The sequence below is a fragment of the Rhinatrema bivittatum genome, chromosome 17 (genome assembly GCF_901001135.1).
Source record: "Rhinatrema bivittatum chromosome 17, aRhiBiv1.1, whole genome shotgun sequence".
In the NCBI taxonomy this organism is placed as follows: Eukaryota; Metazoa; Chordata; class Amphibia; order Gymnophiona; family Rhinatrematidae; genus Rhinatrema; species Rhinatrema bivittatum.
This window is the reverse complement of record NC_042631.1, coordinates 29,443,327-29,467,346: the sequence shown is the minus strand read 5'-3', so window position 1 is coordinate 29,467,346 and position 24,020 is coordinate 29,443,327. Positions and strand designations below refer to the sequence as shown.

The 24,020-nt window shown below is 41.9% G+C and overlaps 1 protein-coding gene across 3 annotated transcripts in view; it reads right to left on the bottom strand.

Moving 5' to 3' along the window:
- NAP1L4 (nucleosome assembly protein 1 like 4) overlaps nt 1-24,020 on the bottom strand; it is a 110,973-nt gene that overhangs the window by 46,290 nt on the left and 40,663 nt on the right. For all 3 annotated transcript variants that reach the window (XR_003853257.1, XR_003853258.1, XM_029582762.1), the window contains exons 4-8: nt 23,240-23,339; nt 21,591-21,732; nt 18,051-18,137; nt 11,183-11,308; nt 3,524-3,595 (exon numbers count right to left, since the gene is read on the bottom strand). Coding sequence is in view for 1 of the 3 variants with exons in the window: in XM_029582762.1 (XP_029438622.1) it covers nt 3,524-3,595; nt 11,183-11,308; nt 18,051-18,137; nt 21,591-21,732; nt 23,240-23,339 (527 nt within the window). In the remaining 2 variants the exon portion in view is untranslated. The remainder of the gene's footprint in view (nt 1-3,523; nt 3,596-11,182; nt 11,309-18,050; nt 18,138-21,590; nt 21,733-23,239; nt 23,340-24,020) is intronic.

Sequence of the window (24,020 nt, the reverse complement as noted above, 5' to 3'; positions counted from 1 at the left end):
TATGTGGGCACAGTTATCTGTTCCAGTTTTCCACTTTCCACTTCTTGTTCAGGGGATGTTAGAAATAAATATCAAATATCAAACTATTTTGGCTTGAGTACAGATCAATACTGAGGGACTGCAGGTGGCACCTAGTGTTAGGTGGCAATGTCAGTAAAACTTTCTCTGTCTCCATCTGTCGGACAGGAGGCAAAACCTAGGAGTATGGACTGATCTGTGGTACTACAGGAATGAAAATTAGCAGGTAAGAACCAAATTTTTCTTTAGTCGCTTAGCTTATGCTAATTAGCCGGATAGGTTTATATGGCTAGCTAATCAAGCTCAGAGGCTGAATATTGTCCCCATATGAAAATACAAATAAATCCACAAAAGAGAAGACAAAGATGAATAGTTTTAATGCATAAGAATTTAACAGCTAAGCATAAATAAGACGACATTAACTGACCTCTCTTTTTTTTTTTTTTTTTTTTTTTTTTTTTTAACTATTGCTTGGTCAAATGGCATGGGCATTCTTTCATACAGGATAGCTGTGAACCTGAGCCACCATATTAGATTCTGCACGTTTGGTGCAGTCTAATCAAGGATTTATGAGCATGGTACCAGGGAGAAAATAACAGGGCATCATATTGGAAGAGGTGTTTTTAGGAACAAAACGAGTGGACGAAAGTCCATTCAGTGTCCTAATGTCTACAACACGTGAAATCAGAGTTGTGTGTGTAAACAACAGTAGAGCTGAATTATCTGAAATAAGATGAAGAGAGATCTCAAAGACGTAATGTACCAACGAGAGAGATTTGATGATCATATATTTTTAGGCTGCTCAGGATAGAGTCCTCTTGTCAAGCCAGCATTTATTTATTTATATTTTTATATTCTGCTTTTTGCACTTTTTTCAGCACTTCAAAGTGGATTACTTTCAAATACTGTAGGTATTTCCCTATCCCCAGAAGGCTTACAATCTAAGGGCCTCATTTTCTAAAGTATTGCAGGCCTGTGATACTTTAGATAATGGAGGGGCGGGGGGCCGAAACAGGGCGGGGGGGTCCTGCGCTAGCCAGCAGCGATCGCACCCAATAGTGCCACCATAGAAGATGTAGCTATTGGGCGCGAACTAGGACTGCTCTAACCACTAGGCTACTCCTCCACAACAATGTTCTTTCCTTAGATTGAAAGTGTTTTCCTCTGATGATAAAATGCAGAGATGAGAGCATCACAGCATGCAAGCAGCACCCTCATTAGGTTCTGCAGTATTAACACTCTACATTGGTTGTGGTGGCATTGAGCAACCAGATCCATTGTGGACACAATCCACACTTGCCAAAGGACCACTCCAGGTTTTCTCAATAGCAAAACTACTAAATAAGTGTGCTGAAACAAAACACATTGATGAAGAAATGTTATGGCCTCAGAGTGTTCAGAAGCATTGAGATTCCAGTCTCCAAATTTCTCAAATTTGGTAATCCAGGTCTTCTAAGGTATCCATGCAGGTGCTTCTGATATGCCTATCTCCAAGGAATTCAGAATTTGTCTTGAGGGCAGCAAAGCTATAACGTGTGTGGAAGTGACAAAGCACCTAGAATACACCCGAAAGGCTGAAGCCAAAATGCATGAAAGAATTGCCAAGACTATGATGGGCTTTCTACACAGATGTATTGGGTGGCTTCAAAGTGCTTCAAGCCAAGAACTGTATTTGAATGACAGAAGACATCTAATACAGTTTCAACAGGAACAGAAGCTAACACACAACTTCAAGCTGACAGACCAAACTCATTTGTAGAGTTAAGTTTTGACCATCTTGATACAACTATTAAGACACAGCTTTCAGAATAGTCCAGGCTGCAAGAGGCGAGAGTTTGAGTCAAGGGTATGGGCCTTCTGAAAGGCAAAAATGCAGGCCTCTATCATGGACTCTGATGTACGAGAATGTGTGCCCTGAGGGGCAAAAGCATGGGTATGAACATAAGGGGAAAGCATGTGGGCCCTGAGCACAGGTCAAACGAGGCAACATCATAAGCCTTGAGTGCAAACTCCAAAGGGTAGGAGCGTGGGTTTCAAATACAGGTACCAAGGGTCAGGAGTAAAGACCTCAAAGGGAGACAATGTGAGCCTAGAGAGCTGACTTTGAGATGTGAAACTGTAGGCCACAAGTGTGGGCTCTGGAGGCAAGACTGCTGGTCTTGAGTATGAGCCCAGAGTGCTAGCTTCCAGAAGGGAGGAAGGAGGCAGGGATGATGCAAAAATGTGGACACCAAGAGGCAAGAGCTCTGGTCCTGAGAAGGTGGGGCAAGAGCACTGGTTTCTCGCATAAGCATGGAGAGGGGAAGAAAGAGGCAAAAGTGCCATCCTCAGAAGAGTACAGTCCAAGATCTTATTAACAGCATGGACTACCAGCCTTCCGAGGATTTCTGGAGTCTGCAGTTGTACAGAGTCTGACAGGCACAGGATCCAGCAGCCTTTAGCTCCTTGTCAGTCTGGAAGGGGAGAGCACAGTCTGCGTTGTCCCAGAGAAGAGACTGCAGTTCTCCCAAGGGGCTTGTGATTACCCAATTAACATGATCCTGAGTAGCAAGGTTCCCATCATCAGCAGAAATGCACTCCTACTGCATATGGGCAGTAAGTTCTGCAGAGGATACCCCCAGAGGGATTAAGCAAGTCACAGTTCACTGGGCAAGCCCAGGGAATTGCATCCCCAGGAGGAAGAGAATAATTCCTAATGCAGTACTGAGAGTTTTACCTGCATGAGATCAATCTGATCCATGGAAAAGACTGTGAAGGTTAAGACAGCCATAATCCACTAAGCAAGTCCAGGGAAAAGGACATCCTTGGTACAGGAGTGTCATTACCCTCTGCAGTACACTCATCCTGATGGAGCAGTCTGATCCGAAGAAACAGACGTGCCCTTGAGGGACAAATTCTAATACTTTAGAATTTCATCTGAAAGAAGAGAAAAATGTTAGAAAATGCCATATCAAATGATTTTACAGAATGGATGAGAGAAGTTCCTTTCAGAAACTTGAAGAGAAAAAACGGAGGCTTTGAACAGCAAATGATAGTGTAATTTGCCTGGCAAACTGTTCAAAAGTATCACTTTTCTAAAATTGTGAGCTTATGAGGATGCTTCATCACCCCATCTGTGTGAATCCATTGAAGGCTCTCAATATTAAAGAAAATGGGCAATTTATTTCTGCCTTTGTATAGTTATGATTTCATCTTAAAGATTTTAACTAAAATAATTTTCATACCATATGCTCAAAAAATGGGTAATGCATGCACAAAGCATCTAATTGTCATTTCCATGAGCACTCTCACGTGCTTGGTTTTTCCCATTCAAAATTTGTACATGCATCAAGGAGAAGCCAGGTGAAAGGTAATCAAGAACAAAAGTGAAAGGCAAGAAAAGATTCAGTATTTTATGATCTTAGACAAAGTTGGTAATGAAACTAGGCTGATCCATTAAGTTGTTTCTTTTCTCTGCAGCTCAGCATTACCACTCTTTAAACATAATAGCAATACAAATACTTACCATAGACTGCCCTGGATCAGAAAATTTTACTTTTATTTCCTGCAGATGCTTCAAAATTGGTTCATCATATTCCTAATGGGAGAAACCGCATGGTTTAATTAAAAATATTTAGAAACTGAATAGACTGAAGCATTGCTACTAATGCAGTCTGCAAAAATGCCCAACTTTGAATTTATATCTGAGAATCAACTACATACACTTTCAAAAGTAAAACGAGGTATATCACAGCATGTTGTCATAGCTTGGCAATAAAACCCTAAGCTGCACACGGGAGTTGTGAAGATGCAGGTGCATTGTGCATATTAATCTGTTAATTCATTACAAAAATGTTACTAATAAAGAACAGGGTAAGTGAAGAGGCCTGGGAAAAAAAAAAAAAAAAAAAGAGTTTTATGGACGACATCTGACGGCGCCAGAAAAGGATCTCTCTCTCAGAGCTCAGTAAACTTTACTAAGCATGCATGAGTGTTCCCACGCACATGCTGCTTTCATAAGCCCTTAGTCTTTTTCAGAGTTTAAGCAAGGTAGTCAAATCTCCAGGGAAGTGGGCAGGTGATAAGCATGGCTAATTCATCCTGCTGTCCAAAGAGAAAACTCTTTTTACAGGTAAGCAACTCATTTTATCCATCAATAAACAGGCCCACTGTCCCAGGCACACCACCCCCAGCCCTTGAGGCTGGCATCTGTGGTCACCATCACCCAAGTTCGGGGCTTCCAAGTCCACTCCTTTTTCCTGGTTGGCCCTAGACAACCACCACGAAAGTCTGGACCTGGATTTCTCGTAGAAGAAGTAATGGCAGATAATACTCCTCCGACAACGGATTCCACCTGGACAAAAGTGCCTTTTTGCAAAGGCCCAGGAAACCAAGTCCAAAGTTGAGGCCATGGAGCCCAGCACTTACAAGTAACCCCAGACCTTCGGCACCGACAGGCTCAAAGATACATCACCTGCGCCTGCAACTTAGATAACCTGTCCACTTTCAGAAACATTCTGCCCTTCTAGGTATCAAAAAGGGCTCCTAGGTACTCCAACGTAAGATGGAATCAAGAGACTCTTAGCTACATTGATCACCCAACCCAGAGACCTCAGGGTATCCATCACTCTTTGTACGGACCGATCGCACTCTTCTTCCGTCTTCGCCCAATCAGCCAATCACCCAGATATGGATGGGCCAAGATTCCCTCTCACCTCAAGGCTGCTGCCATTACCACCATCACCTTCATGAAGGTAGAGGAGCGTTAGCCAACCCGAAAGGAAGGGCTCAAACCTCCGATCCTTTCGAATAGGAATATGAAGATATGCCTTGGTCAAGTCCAAAGACGCCAGGAACTCTCCTCTGCGGATCTCTGCTATCACCATACATGTCGTCTCCATGCGAAAAAATGGAATCGCAAGGCTAAGTTTAACTTTTGCGAGACCAGAATGGGTCAAAAAGTGCCCTCTTTCTTGGGAACCACAAAATAAATAGAGTACCTCCCCTACCCTCGCTTGTCTGGAGGGACGGGGACTATTGCGCCCAAGCTTAGCAACCTTTGCAGGGCCCCCTCCACCGCTCCTTGTTTGTTGTGCAATGAGCAGAGAAACTCCAGAAAAGCCTCCCTGACCGGGAGCAAAAATTCTAACGCATAACCGTCTCTTACCACTTCCAGGACCCATTGGTCTGAGGTGATCTTAACCCACTCCCCATAAAAGCAGGACAACCTGCTCCCTACCACTTCCACCAAGCAATGGGTGAGCCTGACTTCATTGGGAAGATTTTCCTGCTCCAGTCCCTTGACCGTCTCCGACTCTAGAGGACCTGCCGGGGAGCCACGAAAGGATTGCTGGTGTCCCAATGACTGTTTTGCCCCTGAACCAGAGGACCCCCTTTGCCAGAATGAAATCTCCATGAATCCCGAAACTAGGACCTGGAATGAAAAACCTTCTTATTGCTCTTCTTATCCTCCAGTAAACAGTCCCCTTTGGACTCCCCCCAAAGACTTCATCAGCTGATCCAAATTCTCGCCAAACAGAAGGCTTATTTTAAAAAGCAGATTACACAGCTGGGATTTTGACCACAGGTCTGCCGACAAATTGTGTAACCATAAAGGCCAGCGTGCCACCACCGCCGTGACTATGCTCCTGGAGGATGTACGCAACAAATCATACAGCGCATCTGTCACATAGGCTACTCCCGCCTCCAAGCGTGCAGAATGCCCCGGACTGAGCATCCTGGTAGAAGCCTACCCCTGTGCTTTCTGAACCCAGCACAAACTGGCCCATTGCATCAGGTTGCCACACACTGGGGCCCATAGGCTCAAGGCACATACCTCAAAACATGTGCTTTAGCTGAATTTCCAGCTTGCGGTCCTGAACATCCTTCAGAGCAGCCCAACCTGCTACTGGGATCATAGCCTTCTTAGTCACCACTCAGCTTGCCGCATCCACCTTAGGAATCTTTAGGTGATCCGAGTTTGCCTCCATCCAAAGACAGAGTTTTGCCAAAGCTCTACTGAACTTCAAGCCTGCTTCCGGGAAATCCCACTCCTGGGTGATCAGCTTCTGAATCTTCTTAAGCAACAAGAAGGCACTGGGAGGACCACGTAGCCCATCCAGAACCGGATTCACTCCCTCATTGTCGGACTCCTCCTGAGTCATCTTCACCCCCAACACTGGAGAAATGAGGAGACTGAGCTCCTCCTTTTTAAGCAAACGGACCACCCTACCCTGGTCCATGTCTGGGACTGCTCCTTGAGGGGAGGCAGGATCATCCTGTATATCAATGACATCATCCAGATCCCTGGGATCAACCTCAGCACCAGCACGCCACAAGCCCAGGCGCTTAAGCAGATCTCCCAAACCTCCCGCCGATGCCAGCCTTGGTCTCTTAAGACAGGGCACTAGTCCGTCTCTCTCTGGACCTCTTCTCTCCTGCACCCTTCCGCGCCAGGAAGGCTTTGTATAACAGCAGGACAAACTCTGGAGAAAACTCCTCCAGTTCCTTGGCCCATGTGAGAGAAAACTGCCATTGGAGTCTGCACCTCCCTCCTAATTCTCATCCCCCTGCACCACAGAGTAGAGAAGAGGGGAATCTCCGGGCTCCTGGCGAGGTGAAGACCCCAGCACTGGATCCCCCACAGTCACGACAGAACCTGTGGCCCCCGATGATTGGGAGGCCCTCCTTTCCTTGGACCCGCCTGCAGAGGATCCCTCTGCTCCTGATGCCCAGCCTGTGCAGAGGGAGTAGGAATTAAGACGAGCCAACCAGAGCCCGCAGGCCCTGTAAGCTGCCATGCGCGGCTTAGGCGCCATCTGCCACACGGCAGGAAGCGCAATGCGGCCCAAGTGCCATCAGTGAAGTAGGTCACACCATGTGGCTGCCGCACCGCTCCGGTGAAAATGCGTGAAATGTGCTGGTTCAAGCTGCGCGTGGCAGGACTCAGTGGTCGAAGTGATGTGCGCCCCGGACTGACTGCTCCACAAGCTTACCCGGCCGGGGAAAAAAAGAAAAACAGCCGCAGACTCCTTCAGCTCTCCCTTCTGCAGACCCAAACAGCTCCCGCTGATAGATACCAGACTCAGAATGAATATCCCAGCCTCACAGGAACAACCCTGCTCTATTTTCCCCTTCCTAAAATTATTTTTTTTTAAACTTAATATACAAAGAACAAAAAAAGGATATTTCCTTGAGCAGCGGCTGACAGGAGGAGATATCGGAGGTAAGAGGGAGCCGGTCCCCTGGCTATCAAAAGCACCGGAAGCAATGGGCTACAAACAGGAGTTTCCAATCCCCCCAGACGCCCGGCTCAACCTGAGGGATGGCCCATAAAGGAACCTAACAACTCGGGGAGCTACACCAATTTCTTTTCACTATCTCCACACTTTCAGTCAGAACTGCAGATCTGCACATCTACCATCTGCTGGAGACAGAGAAATACTGAGGGACTGCAGGTGGCACTCTCTGTTATGTAGCAGTGCCTCAAAGTTTTGTTTCTCTGCTTACATCTGCTGGTAGGGATGCATAAACCACTTGTCTGGACTGATTCGGGGTATGAAACGGAACTTTTAACTTTTCATTCTTTTTTTTAAGAGCACTTACAAATGCTGTTGAGGGGTTACTGAGGCAATGAAGCAATGTACTCAAAATGAAAAAGGGAGGGGGGAAAACCAACACTTCTGTGCAGAAGTTCATACAAAAATAGATTGAAGGACTCGAGGCAGCACACACGTGGGAACTCTCTTGCATGCTGAGAGATGGTCTGTTCGCCACTGTCAGATATCATCCATGTGTCATAATTAAGTCCTGCTTGACAGAGAATGTAAAGAAATTTCACTTCACAACCAAAAAAAAAGCAAATAGTTGAGAATGTAGGAGAGCTGTTGAACCAAAATATAATTGAAGCTCATAGTGAAGAATTAGATTAAGGAAGAAACTCTCCATTAGAATGTCTAATGGTCAAAACCACAAAAGACTTTAGAAAATCAAACATACCTGAACATTAGAGTTTTTACTTATATTAGTGAACCTTATGCAGACTGTTACAGTGCATTATAACATAGCTTTTTGTTTTTAAAATGAGTACTCTAATCTATTTGTCCTGGTTATTCTACAGTTTACTTAATGGACAGCAGCAGGTAGCTGTCACACAATGTAAATCTGAACTTTTTCTTGTATGGATGGTAAAGATGCAAATAATGGATATACAGTGCGAAGCCAATAATGCAGTACATATTCAAAGCAGCAAAGTTGCTTACCTGCAACAAGACAACAAACTAGCTACACAAGTGGGGTGACATCACTGCAGGGTGCCAAAATGGAATGCGCTCTTAAGAGCTCAGTAAAACCTAGAAGCCTTTTTGATCAAGCATATATGTTCATTCAGAATCACTGCTGCTTGAGCTTCCTGTCCCTTCATTAGCTAAGCTTCAATTCTAGGAGAGGAGGCTGGGATAGAATGGCTGGTTTGCCCTACTGTCCATAGAGAACACCTGTTACAGGTAATCAACTTTGCTTTCTCTATGGACAAGCAGGACAATACCAGTCACACAAGTAGGGACTCCTAAGCTGAGGGTTGCAATTAATTATTTGAACTTTTGCTAGATGGAGAGGAATTGCAACCCAATAAAATAGAGGAAGGAGGGGGAGTTGAAGCTCTTAGTTAAACAGGTTTCTTAAAAGTGTTTGGCCAAAACTATCATTGTGAGAGATAGCCTTCGTTCGCATTTTAGTGTTGATAAAAGTATGTCTAGAGAACCACGTGGCAACTTTGCAGATATCTTGAACTGAGGCAGAACGAAGATGAGCTACTGAGGTTGATGTCACTCTCACCTAAATGGGCTTTAACTCTGGCAGAAAAGCTTGCTTAGCAATAGGAAATGTAGTCAGATCCATATAGATAAGATTTGCTTAAGTGGCAAGCCCTGCTCAGATGGATCATAAATGAGAAAAATTTGTGGAGATTTTCTGAAAGGCTTGGACCTTTCCAAGAAACAAACAAAACAAAAAAAAGCTAAGCTCTTCTACAATCTAAAGTGTGAAGAGACTAGACTATTCAGCTTTGCTGGAATGAGGTTTTGGAAAAAACTGTTGAACTACAATTGATTGATTTAAAAAGAATTGAAAAACCAACTTTGGTAAAAATTAAATATAGGGTGAGTCTTCAGGGCTACTCTACTTTGAAAAATCTGTGTGCAAAGAGTATGGATTAATAAAGCCTGAAGTTTGCTCACTCAATGTGCTGAGGATACTCCTATTAAAAATAATACTTTCCAGGATAGAAATCTGAGGTCCACTATTACTAATAGTTCAAGTGGTGAAGACATTAATTTAAAAAGAACTATGCTGAGGTCTCATTGAGAAGGAGAAACTTTAATTGGAAGATGAAGATGGTACAGACGTTTGATGAATTTGGCTACTACAGGATGATGAGAGACTGGATTTCCTTATAAGTAGTGATGAGAGGCAGAAAAAGCATCCAGGTGTTCTCGGAATTGGTTTTCAATCCTGAATCTGAAATATTAAGATTCTGGAGTAGAATAGAAGAGCAATTAAATGGATTTTCCATCTGGTAATGTTTTTGTGTAATTACAAATACATTTTAACTACATCTTTTGAAGGAAGAGGGCAACATTCTGACACAGATAGTGTTTCAAAGAAGTATCTGATTCTAGTGGTGTAAATAGAAAAAATGATCCTCTGTGCCAAAAAGTTGCATTAATGTCAAAAGCTTCTGCACCCAAGTAGATGGTGTAGATAGACCAATGCTTTGAGAATCTTTGGCGTCAACCTGACTGCGAAGTTCAGCATTGTTGGGGTTTTGGCATACCTCTTCGATGCTGATGGCACTAGAGATCAATTTCTAATCTTATGTTCCCATGCAGGGGCCAGGCAAATCGCAGCTATAGCATTTACAGACTGATCTTCTCTTTTTAGTTATTGGTGTGCTCAAGCTTTTTCTCACTTTATCTGAGGGAGAAAAGATATTTTAATTTATGACATGAGTACACTATGGCGTGAGGCATGGGAGGATGGGATGCATTCTTCCACACGCAGAACAATTAGCTATGTCGTATATGGAGCTCAAGCAGAGAAGACAGATCATGCAGATCTAGGGCTGGATGTTTTGTGCTTGTATTTAGAACAGAGTTTTAAAGGCTTTTTACCTGATATAGAACTTTTCTCTGATATACCGTAATTCTCCGTAAGAGACCAGAAAAACACGGAAAATAAATAAAGGTGGCTCAATGAAAAGCAAAAACAAAATGGCAGGGGAAAACCGTGAAAATTACAGCAGTGGCTGACAGAACACAAAATATTGTTTGGCCTCTGTGAAAGAAAAAGGAATTGAGCAGGCTCGCGTGGCAATGTCAGTGCTGGCACTGTGTAGCAACCTCACCCCACTTGTGTGGCTGGATTTGTTCTGCTTTTCCACTGAAAATATTCTTTTAAAATGTTTAAACAGTCATTATCACTTTCAACAAGTGCCGTACAATTGAGCAGACTGAGGGGATGAACAGGAAAAAGATGAATTTTAAAAACACGACGCACGCATTAATTAGGGGATGCGTGAATATTTCTGGCTCGTGTGTGCCAAGTGGATTTTAAAAGCCACCCGGATATGCACGTAAATGTTGCAGCACTCATAACTCGGAAGCTTTCAAAAAGAGGCAGGGCGTAGTCTGGGGCATGAAGCTGAGATGTGCGTGTAAATTCTTATGCAATCCAGGGTGTGCTCAGGCTCCCTGCTGGGTTACTTTATTTCCATGGATGACATGCAAGTTATATAATAAAGATAAATAGACAGATCTGCAGGGTTTTAAGGGTCGGGGATAACTGGGGGAGTGAGGGCTATTAAACTAGGGGGGGTTTGGAAGACCTCCCTCAACTGGGCACAAACTGGTAAATCTGGAAATAGCATCGGCGTGCATCCCTTTTAAAATCCCTTGATTTATACAGTAGAAGCGGCATTTGCGTACACTTGACAGCACCCACTTAAAATCTGACAGACATGTGCACGCGGCCAGGCTATTTAATAACATGCGTGTAAGTTCTAAAATAGCTGCATCCATGGGCACAGGCCAACAAATGCATGCACCATTTTGAAAGTTACAGTCTTAAGTGTTCTAGCTTATTTCAGTCACAGAACTGACCAAAAAATTGCTTGGGAAAAAGTCATTACCTGTACTAATTCGCTTAACATATCTACATTTCTAAAGATCGTAAACCAGAAGTCTGGAACTCCCTTGTAATGTCCCTCATCCAAGGGTTCTTTTTCTGTTATTACTGCCTTGTTTTTCACATCTTCCTACAAGATAAACAAACAAACCATTAGGATGAGAGCATACTGCAATATTATTTGATGAGTCACTTCATCTTGAATTCCAGCTTTCTAAACATTGCAAGCTTTTTTTTTTTTTTTTAAAGAAGTTTCAATTTTGCAATTGCATGCTACACTAATTTTTAAAATCAGTTGCCTTTTTTTTTTTTTTTTTTTAAGCTTCCCACAGCTCTCCCACACACAGCTAGTGGTTTGTTTTCATACAAATAGAAGAGACATGATACGAGGCACCACAGCTGACTTGTGGTATTATAAGGCGATTTCTACCCTGAGAACAGAGTTGGGCACCTAAAAAAAAAAGCTTCTAATCATTACAAAAAGTTGCAGATCTATTGTCTCTCTTAATTCTACTAAAACAAAGAGTTACTTACCTGTAACAAGCTCTGCAGAGATTTTATGATAATCCACAACACAGGTTTTTGTCCGAGGATAACAGGATATTAATCCTCATAAGTGGGCGACTATATCCCAACAGAACATTAAGGTCCAAATTTCTAGAACTTTAACTGTGCCCTAATGTGCACATGTGATATGGCAGGATAACATATATCCACACAGGGGACTCTTCAGTCTAATTTCTTAGCTATACTTTGAGAAGCCAACGCCAAGGGGAGGTGGGTGAGTTTCAAGAGGTCCGACATTCTCTGTCCTCGGATAACATCTGTTACAGGTAAGCAACTATGCTTTCTTCGAGGACTAACAGGATGGCAGTCCTCACAAGTGGGGGAATCCCTAGCAACAGACTGCTCTGAACAAAAAAAAGGGAAACCAAAACAGTGCCAACAGACACAACAAGAATTATGTTTAGTGTCAAGTCTTTTTTTTTCTTTATATTTTTCTTGTAAAGAGCAGCCTTGAACAAAAAAAAAGCCCTAGGAGGAATAGAGTTGGGTTCTACATCTCAAAGAGGTTCCGTAAGACAGACTGGCCAAAGTTCCTGTTGTGTTGGAAGTCTCTGCCCAAACAATACGGCAATGTGAACGTGGGAAGAGAACTCTACTCACTGGCTTTGCAGATCTCCTTTATGGGCTAGAGACACTGAATCTTGACATGACCACCAGATTCAGGCCCACCTGAGCAGAACAGAAGATGATGTAATCTGCTAGCCAACTAGAGAAAGTGTTTAAAGCAACAGCAATCCCCAATTTCTTGGTGTCAAATGAAATAAGACGCTGAGTTTTCTATGAAGTCTGCTCCAGGTAGAAGGCCATGGCTCTCTTGCAGTCCAAACTGTGCAGTGCTTGTTCACCTTGGTGGAACTGTGGCCTGGGAATGAATGTTGGAAGGATGACTGATAGTTAAGATGGAATTCCAACACCATCTTAGGCAGAAACTTAGGATGAGTACATAGAACCACCCTATCATGAAAAAACTTAGTAGAAGGTGGATAAGTTACTAGAGCCTGAAGCTCACTGACTCTGCACACCAAAGTCATCACCAACACCAAAATATGACCTTGCAAGTCAGGAACTACAGGTCACAGGAGCGCAAAAACCAAAGGGAGTTTTCATCAGCTGGGTCAATACGATACTGAGGTCCCAAGACACAGCAGGCAGCCTCAAATGAAGAATGCCCCACATAAAGCAGACAACTAAAGGCTGTACAAAGATAGATCTACCTTCTACATAGTGGTGATAGGTGCCAATTGCACTAGAGGTGAATTGGTCTTGAGATCTGACTTGGGCAGATATAGAAGGTAATTAAGAAGTTTTTATGTGCAGCAGGAGAAAGCGTCTAAGGCCTTTCGCTCGCACCAGAAGGCAGATCACCTCCATTTCAGTCCATAGCAATCCTTGTGGTTTTCTTTTCTGAAGCCAAAAGAACATAAGAAGTTGCCATATTGAGTTAGACCAAGGGTTCATCAAGCCCAGCATCCTGTTTCCAAAAGTGGCCAATCCAGGTTACAAGCACCTGGCAAGTACCCAAACATTAAGTAGATCTCATGCTAATTCCAGTAATAGCAGTGGCTATTCCCTAAATCAACTTATTAATAGGAGTTAATGGTCTTCTCATCCAAGAACTTATCCAAACCTTTTTTAAATCCAGCTACACTAACTGCCCTAACCATATCCTCTGGCAACAAATTCCAGAGCTTAACTGTGTGTTGAGTGAAAAAGAATTTTCTCTGATTTGTTTTAAATGTGCTACTTGCTAACTTATTTTTATTTATTTAGAAGCTTTATATACCGATGAACGTTGGGAACATCTCATCAGTTTACATTAAAACAAAATTATAGCTAACCAAGCTTTACATAGAAATTGGAACCAAATGTAAAAAGGAACAACAGATAATTAATAACAAGACAGCATCAGCACTTCATGGAATGCCCCCTAGTCCCATTATCCTATTGGTTATTCACATTTATCTGTTCAAGTCCTTTCATGATTTTGTGGACCTCTATCATATCCCCCTCAACAGTCTCTTCTCCAAACTGAACAGCCCTAACTTCTTTAGCCTTTCCTGACAGGGAACCATTCCATGCCCTTTATCATTTTCGTCGCCCTTCTCTGGACTTTCTCTAATGCAACTAGATCTTTTTTGAGATGCGGTGACCAGATCTGCACACAGTATTCAAGGTGCGGTCTAACTATTGAGCGATACAGAGGCATGATGATATCCTCTGTTTTATTTGCCATTCCCTTCCTAATAATTTCTAACATTGTTTGCTTTTTTGACTGCCACAGCACACTAAGCTGACACTAAGCTGACATCCCGATCTTTTTCCTGGGTGGTAACTCCTAAAACGAAACCTAACATCATGTAGCTACAGTATGGGTTAATTTATCCCTATATGCATCATTTTGTACTTGTCCACATTATATTTCATCTGCCATACGAACACCCAATCTTCCAGTCTCGCAAGGGCCTCCTGCAAGTTATCACAATTTGCTTGTGATTTAACTACTTTGAATAATTGTGTCACCTGAAAACTTGATCACCTCACTCACTGTGCCTCTTTCCAGATAATTTATAAATATATTAAAAAGCATCGGTCCAAGTAAAGATCCCTGAGGCACTCCACTGTTTACCTTTTTCTACCGTGAAAGCAGACCATGTAATCTTGTCTTTTAACCAGTTTGCAATCGACAGGTAGACATTGCCAGCTTTCCTAGAAGCCTCTCATAAGTGAACTTTGTCAGATGCCTCCTGCAAATACAAATACAGCATATCTACTGGTTCACCTTCATCCACATGCTCATTCACCCCTTCAAAAAAATGTAGCAGATTTGTGAGGCAAGACTTCCCTTGGGTAAATCATGCTGGTTATATCCCAATAAATCTTGTCTACATATATGTTCTGTGATGTTATGCTAATATGATGAGGGTGAAGATGCAGATGGTGCCTGTTTACAGACAAGGCTTCAGAGAGAGGAAGCATGCCTGTTGGGGCCTGGAACCTTGGAGAGGCTCTCCCCCACCCCCAATGAGCTAGAGATCATCACTGGTGCAGCTGCCATCGATGTCAACTCCCCAGACTAGCTAGATGATCTCTCTTCTCTGCAGTAATGCTTCGGGGTATTCACGGCTGCAACCAGAATGGCTCCACTGCCAGCATCTTGACTTTCACTTGATGTTCAGCATCAAAACTCTTTAATGCCAGAACTGAAGAGGCAGAACCCTTCATCTTCTTCAGGTTGGAGGCAGCAGACAATATAGTCTGTCCCCACAGTCCTTGCAAATGCTCGATGTCTTAGAGAGTTTAATATATCAGCATCCTGTGCAGCTCTTGGGTCCATCAATGTCAATGTCTCTGACGCAGATTCCAATAGGCTGGCCTTACGGTGCCCGAAATGCTTCTCCATAAGCTCCAACCAAACTGGTGCCCTCTAGAGATTATGATCACGCTTTGCTGACACTCCAGGATGTCATGCAACACCCTCAGGAAAAGGAGACATTTATTATGGGAAGCTATGATAGCCATGACCGTGTCACACCAGGGACACTGTCTGAAGCCACTGGGCTGCTTATTCATGGCCAGATGAAAAACCAAAGAAGCAAAATTGAAAGACTTAATGACCATGACTGATTGGTGCATCAGCCAGGTACAACAAAGAAAAGAAACTAACAAAAAAAGACGACTGAAAAACCCTAAGCATGGCGAATGATGCATGCCTGGTTCTGTGCTCAACAAATCCCAGCAAAGCAGGAGTGTGAATATCCACAAATGATGGGCTCCATGGAAAATAATAGACTGAAGGAGACCCTGCATGCACACATGGTATCATGCCATGCCACAAAATACTACCTGTAGGAATCTTAATCCAGAAACCTCTTCTCAACTAATATAAAGCAAAACAATTGATATTCTGGTCATTTAGTTCAAAAGAATGGTAAGCACAGTGATAGAACTATCTTATTATATTTGTAGGACCGACGCAGCAACAGCTGTTATTGCATATAACAGCTGGGTAAGCTCTTAGGTCCACTTTTATGTTCTTTTTTTTTTTTTATTTTTTTTTTTTAGATATTTGTGTTTGTAAATAAAATAGTTCCATTTTACCTTGAAGCAGTGTAATATGCCCAGACTTTAGGCAAACAAATATGAGCATTATGTCCCATTTAACCAAAGCAGTACTTAGCTTTTGTATCCAGCATGAAAATGACCATGCCTCACATGCCCAGGTTATAGTCAAAGTTCTGGGCCAGGCTCTATTGAATGTTACCCACTTGTGAAAGCTGCCATCCTGCTTGTTCTCAGACAAAAAGAGCAATACACTGGATAACAGATGTTTTGGCTGTTTATTTACCCACCCCTTTCATGCTTAATCATTCCTTCCCATCAATGAACTACAATGCATGTGTCATCCAGTATTTTCTCTGCATTTGCCTACATCCTCTCCCATGTAAGGTCAAGTACCAGAGAGCCCTGGAGGCACATCTTCCCAATGTTGCTGTTTACTATGCTTACTGGTCACCACCAGTAGTTCTTCTCCAGACTGCTGCTTCAGCAATGTTGCAAACATAAGTTGTCCAAGAAGCTAGAGTCTGAGCTAGTGATCTAACCTACAAGATATAAATTTTAAGCCACCATAGAGTCTGTGGTTACTTTTTACTCATAACCTTTACACTAATTTTCAAAGCAAAAATAGATGTGTCCTTTTGCTTTGAAAATTATCCTGGGAAAACTGCCTACACACATTAGCAGGTATAAATGTGTGTGGGTAGTTTCTCCTGGCAGAATTTATGCACTTAATTTTGAAAATCCTTACCCAGACTCTGACCCCCTCCTCCTAGAAAGCCTCTTCCACATGTGATGAAAAATATGTGCACACAAGATGAACAGGCATATTTTTCCTTGCATATTGGGCAGGCAATATTAGAAGATGGTTTTACCTGCATAATGACTTTTAAAAATACCTTCTATAAAGATCTATTGTCCGGTTATAGACCACAAAGGATTTAACAGAAAGGGACTTCTGAAGAGGCAGACTGAGGGCTCTAGAAACTCATGGAATACAAAATCTCTCTCACTGGTCCTTTACAAAATATCATAACATTGTATGAGGCAATTTTCAAAACTGTGCAGGCAGATAAAAAGTTTGCAAGTCCTTTTACCCACAGTTTTGTACTACTTCTCAAAGCAAAAATATAAGCATATTTTTTTCCCTTACATAAGAACACAAGATATGCAATACTGGGTCAGACTAAGGGTCCATCAAGCCCAGCATCCTGTTTCCAATAGCGACCAATCCAAGTCACAAGTACCTGGCAATTACCTAAACATTAAATAGATCTCAAGCTACTATTTCTTATTAATTAATAGCAGTTTATGGATTTTTCCTCTAGGAACATATCCAAACCTTTTTTTAAACCCAGTTACACTAACTGCCATAACCACATCCTCTAGCAATGAATTTCAAAGCTTAACTATGCGCTGAGTGAAAAAGAATTTTCTTCAATTTGTTTTAAATGAGGTACTTGCTAACCTTTGAAAACTGCTCAAGGAAAAGGTGCCTGCAGAGATCTGTACCCACTTTTTCTGGCCAAAACTATGTGCAAGGCTGCCTCTCCCTCAACCTTGCCCCAGGAATACCTCTGCAAAAATGTAGTTAAGAACAGACGCATTTTAGAACGTGTCTACTTTTACCTGAATACAGAATGGCAATTTTCAAATAGCCCTTTTACCCAGATAAACTGCTTTTAAAAATTGCCCTCATAGAGACCCAGTTTTCTTCAGGACCAATATGGCTACTAGAATTCTATACAACAGAAGGGGAAAAAGGAAAAAATGTTATCTTGAAAGTCTTTCGAATACGGACAACTTATTTTTTTACAGAAAATCAATTTAGCAAGGTAATTCCAACTCAGAAACTGTGAGGTTTACAAATAGTTGTGAAAAGTGCACACATGGAGACTGATGTTCAAAAGATCTAAGTGCCTGACTTAAGGAGTCAGGCACTAGAATTCTCCAATAAAAATCCCCCATCCCCCCCGAGTGCCTCATTTGGGGGCTATTTTTATTAGTTACCTAAAACATGGGCTATGCAAATTAGACAGGAATTAATGCAGATGTTTAGCCCCAGGCACTTAACTTAGGAACCCAAATGTAGCAAAATAGGCTTAATTTAGGCGCCTTAGTTTTATTAACCTATTTTCATCCAAAATTAGGAGCATAAGTTATGTGCTGAAAATAACTATCTAATTTAGGGGTTCAGTTTTTTGTTTTTTTTTTTAATACCGGCTTCTAAGTCTTCTTGTTTAACTTACAGCCAATTTCTCTTCTTCTTCTGTCTCACTGTGCCACTCACAATCTGCATCTGTAGGTTCCATTTCACCACAGATAATACTTCGTCTCTGCATCAAAAAAATAAATGGAAACTAAATTGCTTATGAGGAAAAATAGTGTTAAGGCAATAAGCTCAAAATATTGCTGTTCTGAACTTTGTACATGGATTAACGAAGCAGTGTGTTAAAATTGCCTCCTTAACCTAAAAGCAAGTTTGCTTACCATAAACAGCATTTTCCATGGACAGCAGGATGAATTAGCCATGCTGTCTGGGGATGTCCTTCTGGGGCGACTAGGTGGAGCTTCTTAAAGATGACAAAGCTTTGTTCTGTGTGGGGCTGTGCAGCCTTTCCCACGCGGCTCCATTTTCTCCTCAGTCTATTCCAAAGCACGTCTGCGAATTGTGGAATGGAGACTGTCCAGGGAGGCGGGTGGGTCAGCCTGGCTAATTCATCCTGCTATCTAGGGAAAACACCGTTTGCTTACTGTAAACTGGCTTTTTTCCCCCACCTATAAGCAGGCTGAATTAGACATGCTGTCTGGGAGTCTCCAGCTGAAGGGTCTCTGTGGGAACCCTGCGCAGTTCCCGAGGCTGAGTAAGACGTGTTGTGCCCAACCTGATCCGGGACAGCGGACAGTCTCTTTATGTGGTCCCTGACTGGAGAGTGGATCTGCCCATCACCGCATCTGAGGAGAGAAAAAAAGCTCCGCATGCAGCCTGTAGCACAGAAAAAACAGACTGAGGAGAAAATGGAGCAGCGCAGGAAAGGACACGCAGCCACACACAGAGCAAAGTTCTGTCATCTTTAAGAAGCTCCGCCTAGCCACTCCGGAGGGACATCCCCAGACAGCATGGCTAATTCAGTCTACTTATCTGTGGGGGGAAAAAGCTATTCTTTTTGAAAGTGTCTGACTCTTTCAATGCCACCTTTAAAAACAGAAACCGTATAAGTCATTTTTTGTTTGGCTTTTTTTTCTCTTTTTTCCCACTTTACTATTTCCTTTTGCTGCTTTGGATTTTCACCTTGACTAGAACTGGGCTCTTCTGGTCAATTGCACCATGAGCAACTATCCAGGAGAATTCTGCTTTTTTTTGTTTTATGAACCTTCTTTATTGCAGTTATTACTGCGATGGTCCCTGGCTGAAAGCCACATACCGCGATTCCCTCTGGAACCTGGTACACACACCAGTAGGTATCACCTTTGAGCAATGGCTAGGACTTCCTCTCCACCCCCCCCCCCCAGGGCTGTGAATGCTACTTCCACCGGCCCAAAGAATGAAAGCCTGGGAACTGAATCCAGGTACTCCACGTAGCACTCCTGCTGAGCAACTGGGCCAGCCCAGCCAATTTTGTAATACACAAATATTTGATTTATATTCCACTTTTCGGCACTTCTAAGCAGATTACATTCAGGTACTGTAGGTATATTGCAATAAAGATTTGTGTTGCTCTCAGTATTCTGTTTACATCCTGCCTACAAGAGTGAAATTTCAGTCAGCATAAAAGCTTCAAGGGGGTGCTTTTCAATATGTTTCTAGGTTAATGGAGGGGGAAGGCAGTGAAGACCTTCTCAAAAAGCACTTTAGTTTTAAGGGAAATGTGTTCGCTTTAAAGTACAGAAGTAAGATTTAGGAGAATTAAATTAAATTTTATATATACCGGTATATATTATACATTTTCCTTAATACTCCCAAAACATCTTCAATATTTTTCTTCTGCTAGAATAGACTTTGGACTTGTAGAGGGTAATTTTCAATAAGTGTGTATTTGCTGACTTATGCACACAAATTGGTGCCTGAGTTTTATAAACTGTGTGGTGAGCATCAACAGTTGATAAAATACCACTTATCTCCCCCTAAAAGCACATGTGCATTTTTTTTTAAATGTAAGGATCTGCATAGTTTGTTGCAGCTATCTTATAAAATTATTGTATATAGTTTACATAGGAAATTGTAGCTTGTGCATAACACAAGTTTATTTATTTATTTTTATTTTATATTCCACTTTTCAGCACTTCAAAGCAGATTACATTCAGGTACTGTTATTTCTATGCCCCCAGAGGGCTCACAATCCAACAGGCCGATGGAGCGCACTGTTAGCCTGCTCTGGGACGCGCGTTTTCCCTTACCCCTGGCCCTATTAGGTATGTGCGCGGGATACAGAAAGTAGAATGTGCAGCCAAGCCGCGATATTAAGTCTGAGGTCCCGAAAAGTAAAAAAAAAAAAAAAAAAATTTTGAAATCAGCCCGCGGCTGTCGGGCCGAAAACCGGACGCTCAATTTTGCCGGTGTCCGGTTTCCGAGCCCATGGCTGTCAGCGGGCTCAAGAACCGAAGCCGGCAAAATTGAGCATTGGCTGTCAAACCCGCTGACAGCCGCCGCTCCTTTTACCCGGATCTACCGCGTCACCTAATTTAAATAGAGAATCGCGAAGGGGTGCGTGCACCGGGAGAGCGGGCGTTCGTCCGCTCTCCCGCAGACTTTACTGTATCGGTCCGTAAGTTTGTGGCCGAGGCAACAGAGAGTAAAGTGACTTGCCCAAGGTCACAAGGAGCAACAGTGGAATGTGCAGAGGTAGATATTTTATAATGTATGCACATACTCCGCTTATGAAAATACTTAATTGTGTATGTACTTTTAATCACCAGTTTGCCAATACCTCCACCAGTTCACCTAGACACTTCACTACATCACCCTGCCTCCCCAACCCCAAAAATATAGTCAAAAGGCAAGTGCAATTTCATTTCTGCAACTCGGATAGCAGGTATATAAAAGCACGTGTATATTGTACGTAACCGCTTATGGAATACATACCTGTGTATATACTTCCAACAACTTCTCCCCCCATCCACCAGAATGCCCTCTTTATTTGCATGTAAGTACAGATTCACTTACCATGCTTAAGGATTACATACACACAATCCCCATGTAACTCTTTGAACACTGACCCCATATTCAGTACAAGCAGACCTAGTAGTAGGATACAGTAGCACCACAGTATGTCATGCTGGAGACAAAACTAGTGGCAATGTTTTCTTTCTAGTTAATTGAATTGGATTTCAGAGACAGCCTACTTGTGAATAAAGCATAACTAATGGGCATACAGAGACCTCTCCAATGCCTGAAAAATAATTTGAGAAAAATTCCCCTCCCTATCCCGCAATTTAAGCAGCATCAATTTGCTTATCTGGGCTCTGAGAATAATTCCTAGATGTTGCTTCTTTTTGTATTTAAATGGGTAAGAACAGAACTCAGTATAGTATCAATCATTTTATCCCAGGGTCCCACAATATGACAACATTTGAGTGAACTTGGGACCAATGAGGGCTAAATAAACTCAGGAATGAATTTAAATTATTGGTTGGTAAAAGGCAAAGTAAATTCAGGAAACAGAGGTATTAACATTTTCAGAAAACGTTTTCTTCAAATGCATCGACTGATAGGGAAATGCTTGATTTTACCAATGCAACATTGAAATTAATTCTATATGCACAAAGTTGTTTGTGAATGGATTCCCAACCTTTTCAAAGAAGGGCTGATAGAGGGCTGCGTATTTCCTCTCCAAGTCGTGAACCTCTTCATAAAATTTAGCTTCTATGTGGGCACATTTCACTTGAAGCTGTTTCAAAGCATTAATTCTTCTCTTTACTGCTTTAGGTAAACTAGAAAGTATTCAAGAAACAGAAGACAAACATGCAATTCTTTATCTATAAGTGAAATATACTACATTAGCTAAGATAATGTACAACAAATGTTAAATCAATGTAGCTATAAACTTTTTTTTTACTATTCAACAAGTTAAAAAAAAACCAAAAAAAAAAAAAAAGAGAGACTCATCCAGAAAAATATACTCCAAACCCAAGATGCAGCTAAAGTGCTTAAGTCCCAGCTTTGAAGAGGCAACAGAAGTCAACCATGTGGCAGTACTATTGAATTCACTATACTAAGGATTATTTCCTAATGTAGAACCCACCATCTCTCTCAAGCAAACTGTAAGCAAGCCTGCCAGAAGATCTGGAGGCTGAAATTGCTCTTGGAGCCCTGATTTCTGAACATGCTATAAATTTATTCAGCCTAGAAAGCGAATGGGACTTCATTAGATTTTCGGACAGTGCTCCAGACCCTGGTTCTCTTGGAACTGGACTATTGTATCTGTTTATATTGGTCTTCCTTCTAATACTTTTTGGGCTCTGCAGGTGGTGCAGAATGCCACTGCCTAAGTCCTGACTGGGGCTCTGTTACATGAGCATATAACACCAGTTCTTGAATCACTTCACTGGTTGCCTATCGAATGCCCTATAAAATAGTAACCAGCCACCTTAGCTCATAAAGTCTTCAATATGTAAGCTCCGATATGCATTGCTTCCGTTCTGAAAATTTACCATTTGGCTCGTACTCTACACTCAAGAAGTCAAGAGCTATTAGAAGTTCCACTTCCCAAACTAGTCCGTATATACAAGGCTAGAAAAAGGACATTATCAGTTGCAGATCTACACTGTGGAACATCTTTACTGCTCACCTTCGGTTTTTGGACTGTCACACCACTATTGTTTTCAGTAGGCATTTAGAGCAGCTGGTTAAGAACAAGGTTTACTTTTTATTTAAGTCTGACAGATGTTCATATCACAAGTGTTTTGTCTTTTGTTTTTTTTGACTCAGCCGACAGGATGGCGGCGCTGGGGGAAGGCTCAGAGGAAAAAATATAACTTCTCTGAGGGAGGGGGAGAGTGACCGGCCCACCGGTAAATCCTCCCCGTCTTCTCATCGGGCTAGGGGTGTGAAAATCCCCGGGAACTGGCTATAGGGCAATGCCCTGCCTTGCCTGCCTCAACACGGCTGCACCGACAAAGTTCCTTTGTTTATTTATTTATTTATTTTTTAAATGACCCAGTCAAAAAGGTTGATTAAAAATAAATGGTCTCAGGTTTTGTTTTTTTCCCCCCAACCTGGAGGGGCAAGGCCCCTCCAGGTTGGGGGAAAAAAAACAAAAACCCTCCAGGGCTGTTATGTTTACTACCTTAGACAAAACAATCAAGAACGTCTGTCTACTGTTTTTAGAAAATACTGTAGCATCAAACATACTCTAGATTCTTGATACATACTCCCTGGTGTCTGTTATATTTTCAGTTCCATAATGTGCACAGCCTAAACTTGTGTGCTTATACTTACGTTTCAATGTAACTTGAAGGAGTGCGTGAGACACTTTCAAGTCGTTCCTGAAGAGCTGCTAGAACTTGGGGATTCTGCATGACCTGATCTGCCAGTTTTTCTATTGGTATACAAATCACCACAATATTAATTAGAAAATGACATAGTGAACAGCAATTCAAAGCATTTCATTTTGGTAACAGCATTCTGAATTTTTATTTCAGACTGCCAATTTATTGAGATCCCAACAGCAGCAAAATGTTAAGAAATGTTCTTGAGTCAAAAAGCTCTCTCAACATAACATTTAAATTATTGCAGAACCATTGTTTTTTACTCAAAAAAAAATTGTCACTAAGCAGAATTTTAACAAGAGATATGAAAGAAAAGTCAGTGGGATATGCAAAGGAAATAATGAACAATCCAACAGAAAGTTAAAAAAAAGAAAGGTATTCTTCATGAAATCACCTATAGAATTAATTGTTATCAAACTAGAACCATTAGCTGAATTCTTTATAGCGGCCCTAGTTGCTCTAATTTTATCATCAAAATGTCTCAAAATGGTAGAACTAATAAAGGATACAGTGTGCTACAGAGAAAAAGAGGAATCAACTTTTTAAAGGCAGCTGTTTCAACACTCAGAAACAAAAGTTTAACACTACAATTTTAACAGTCTCATTCATTACAATTAATTTTCTAACAAAGATCAACAATGTTCTAGCTATTTTTTTTTTTTAATCAGGTTACATGAATTAAAACTAATTAGTATCCTCAAAATAATGAGTAACTTGTTTCTTTGAGGAAA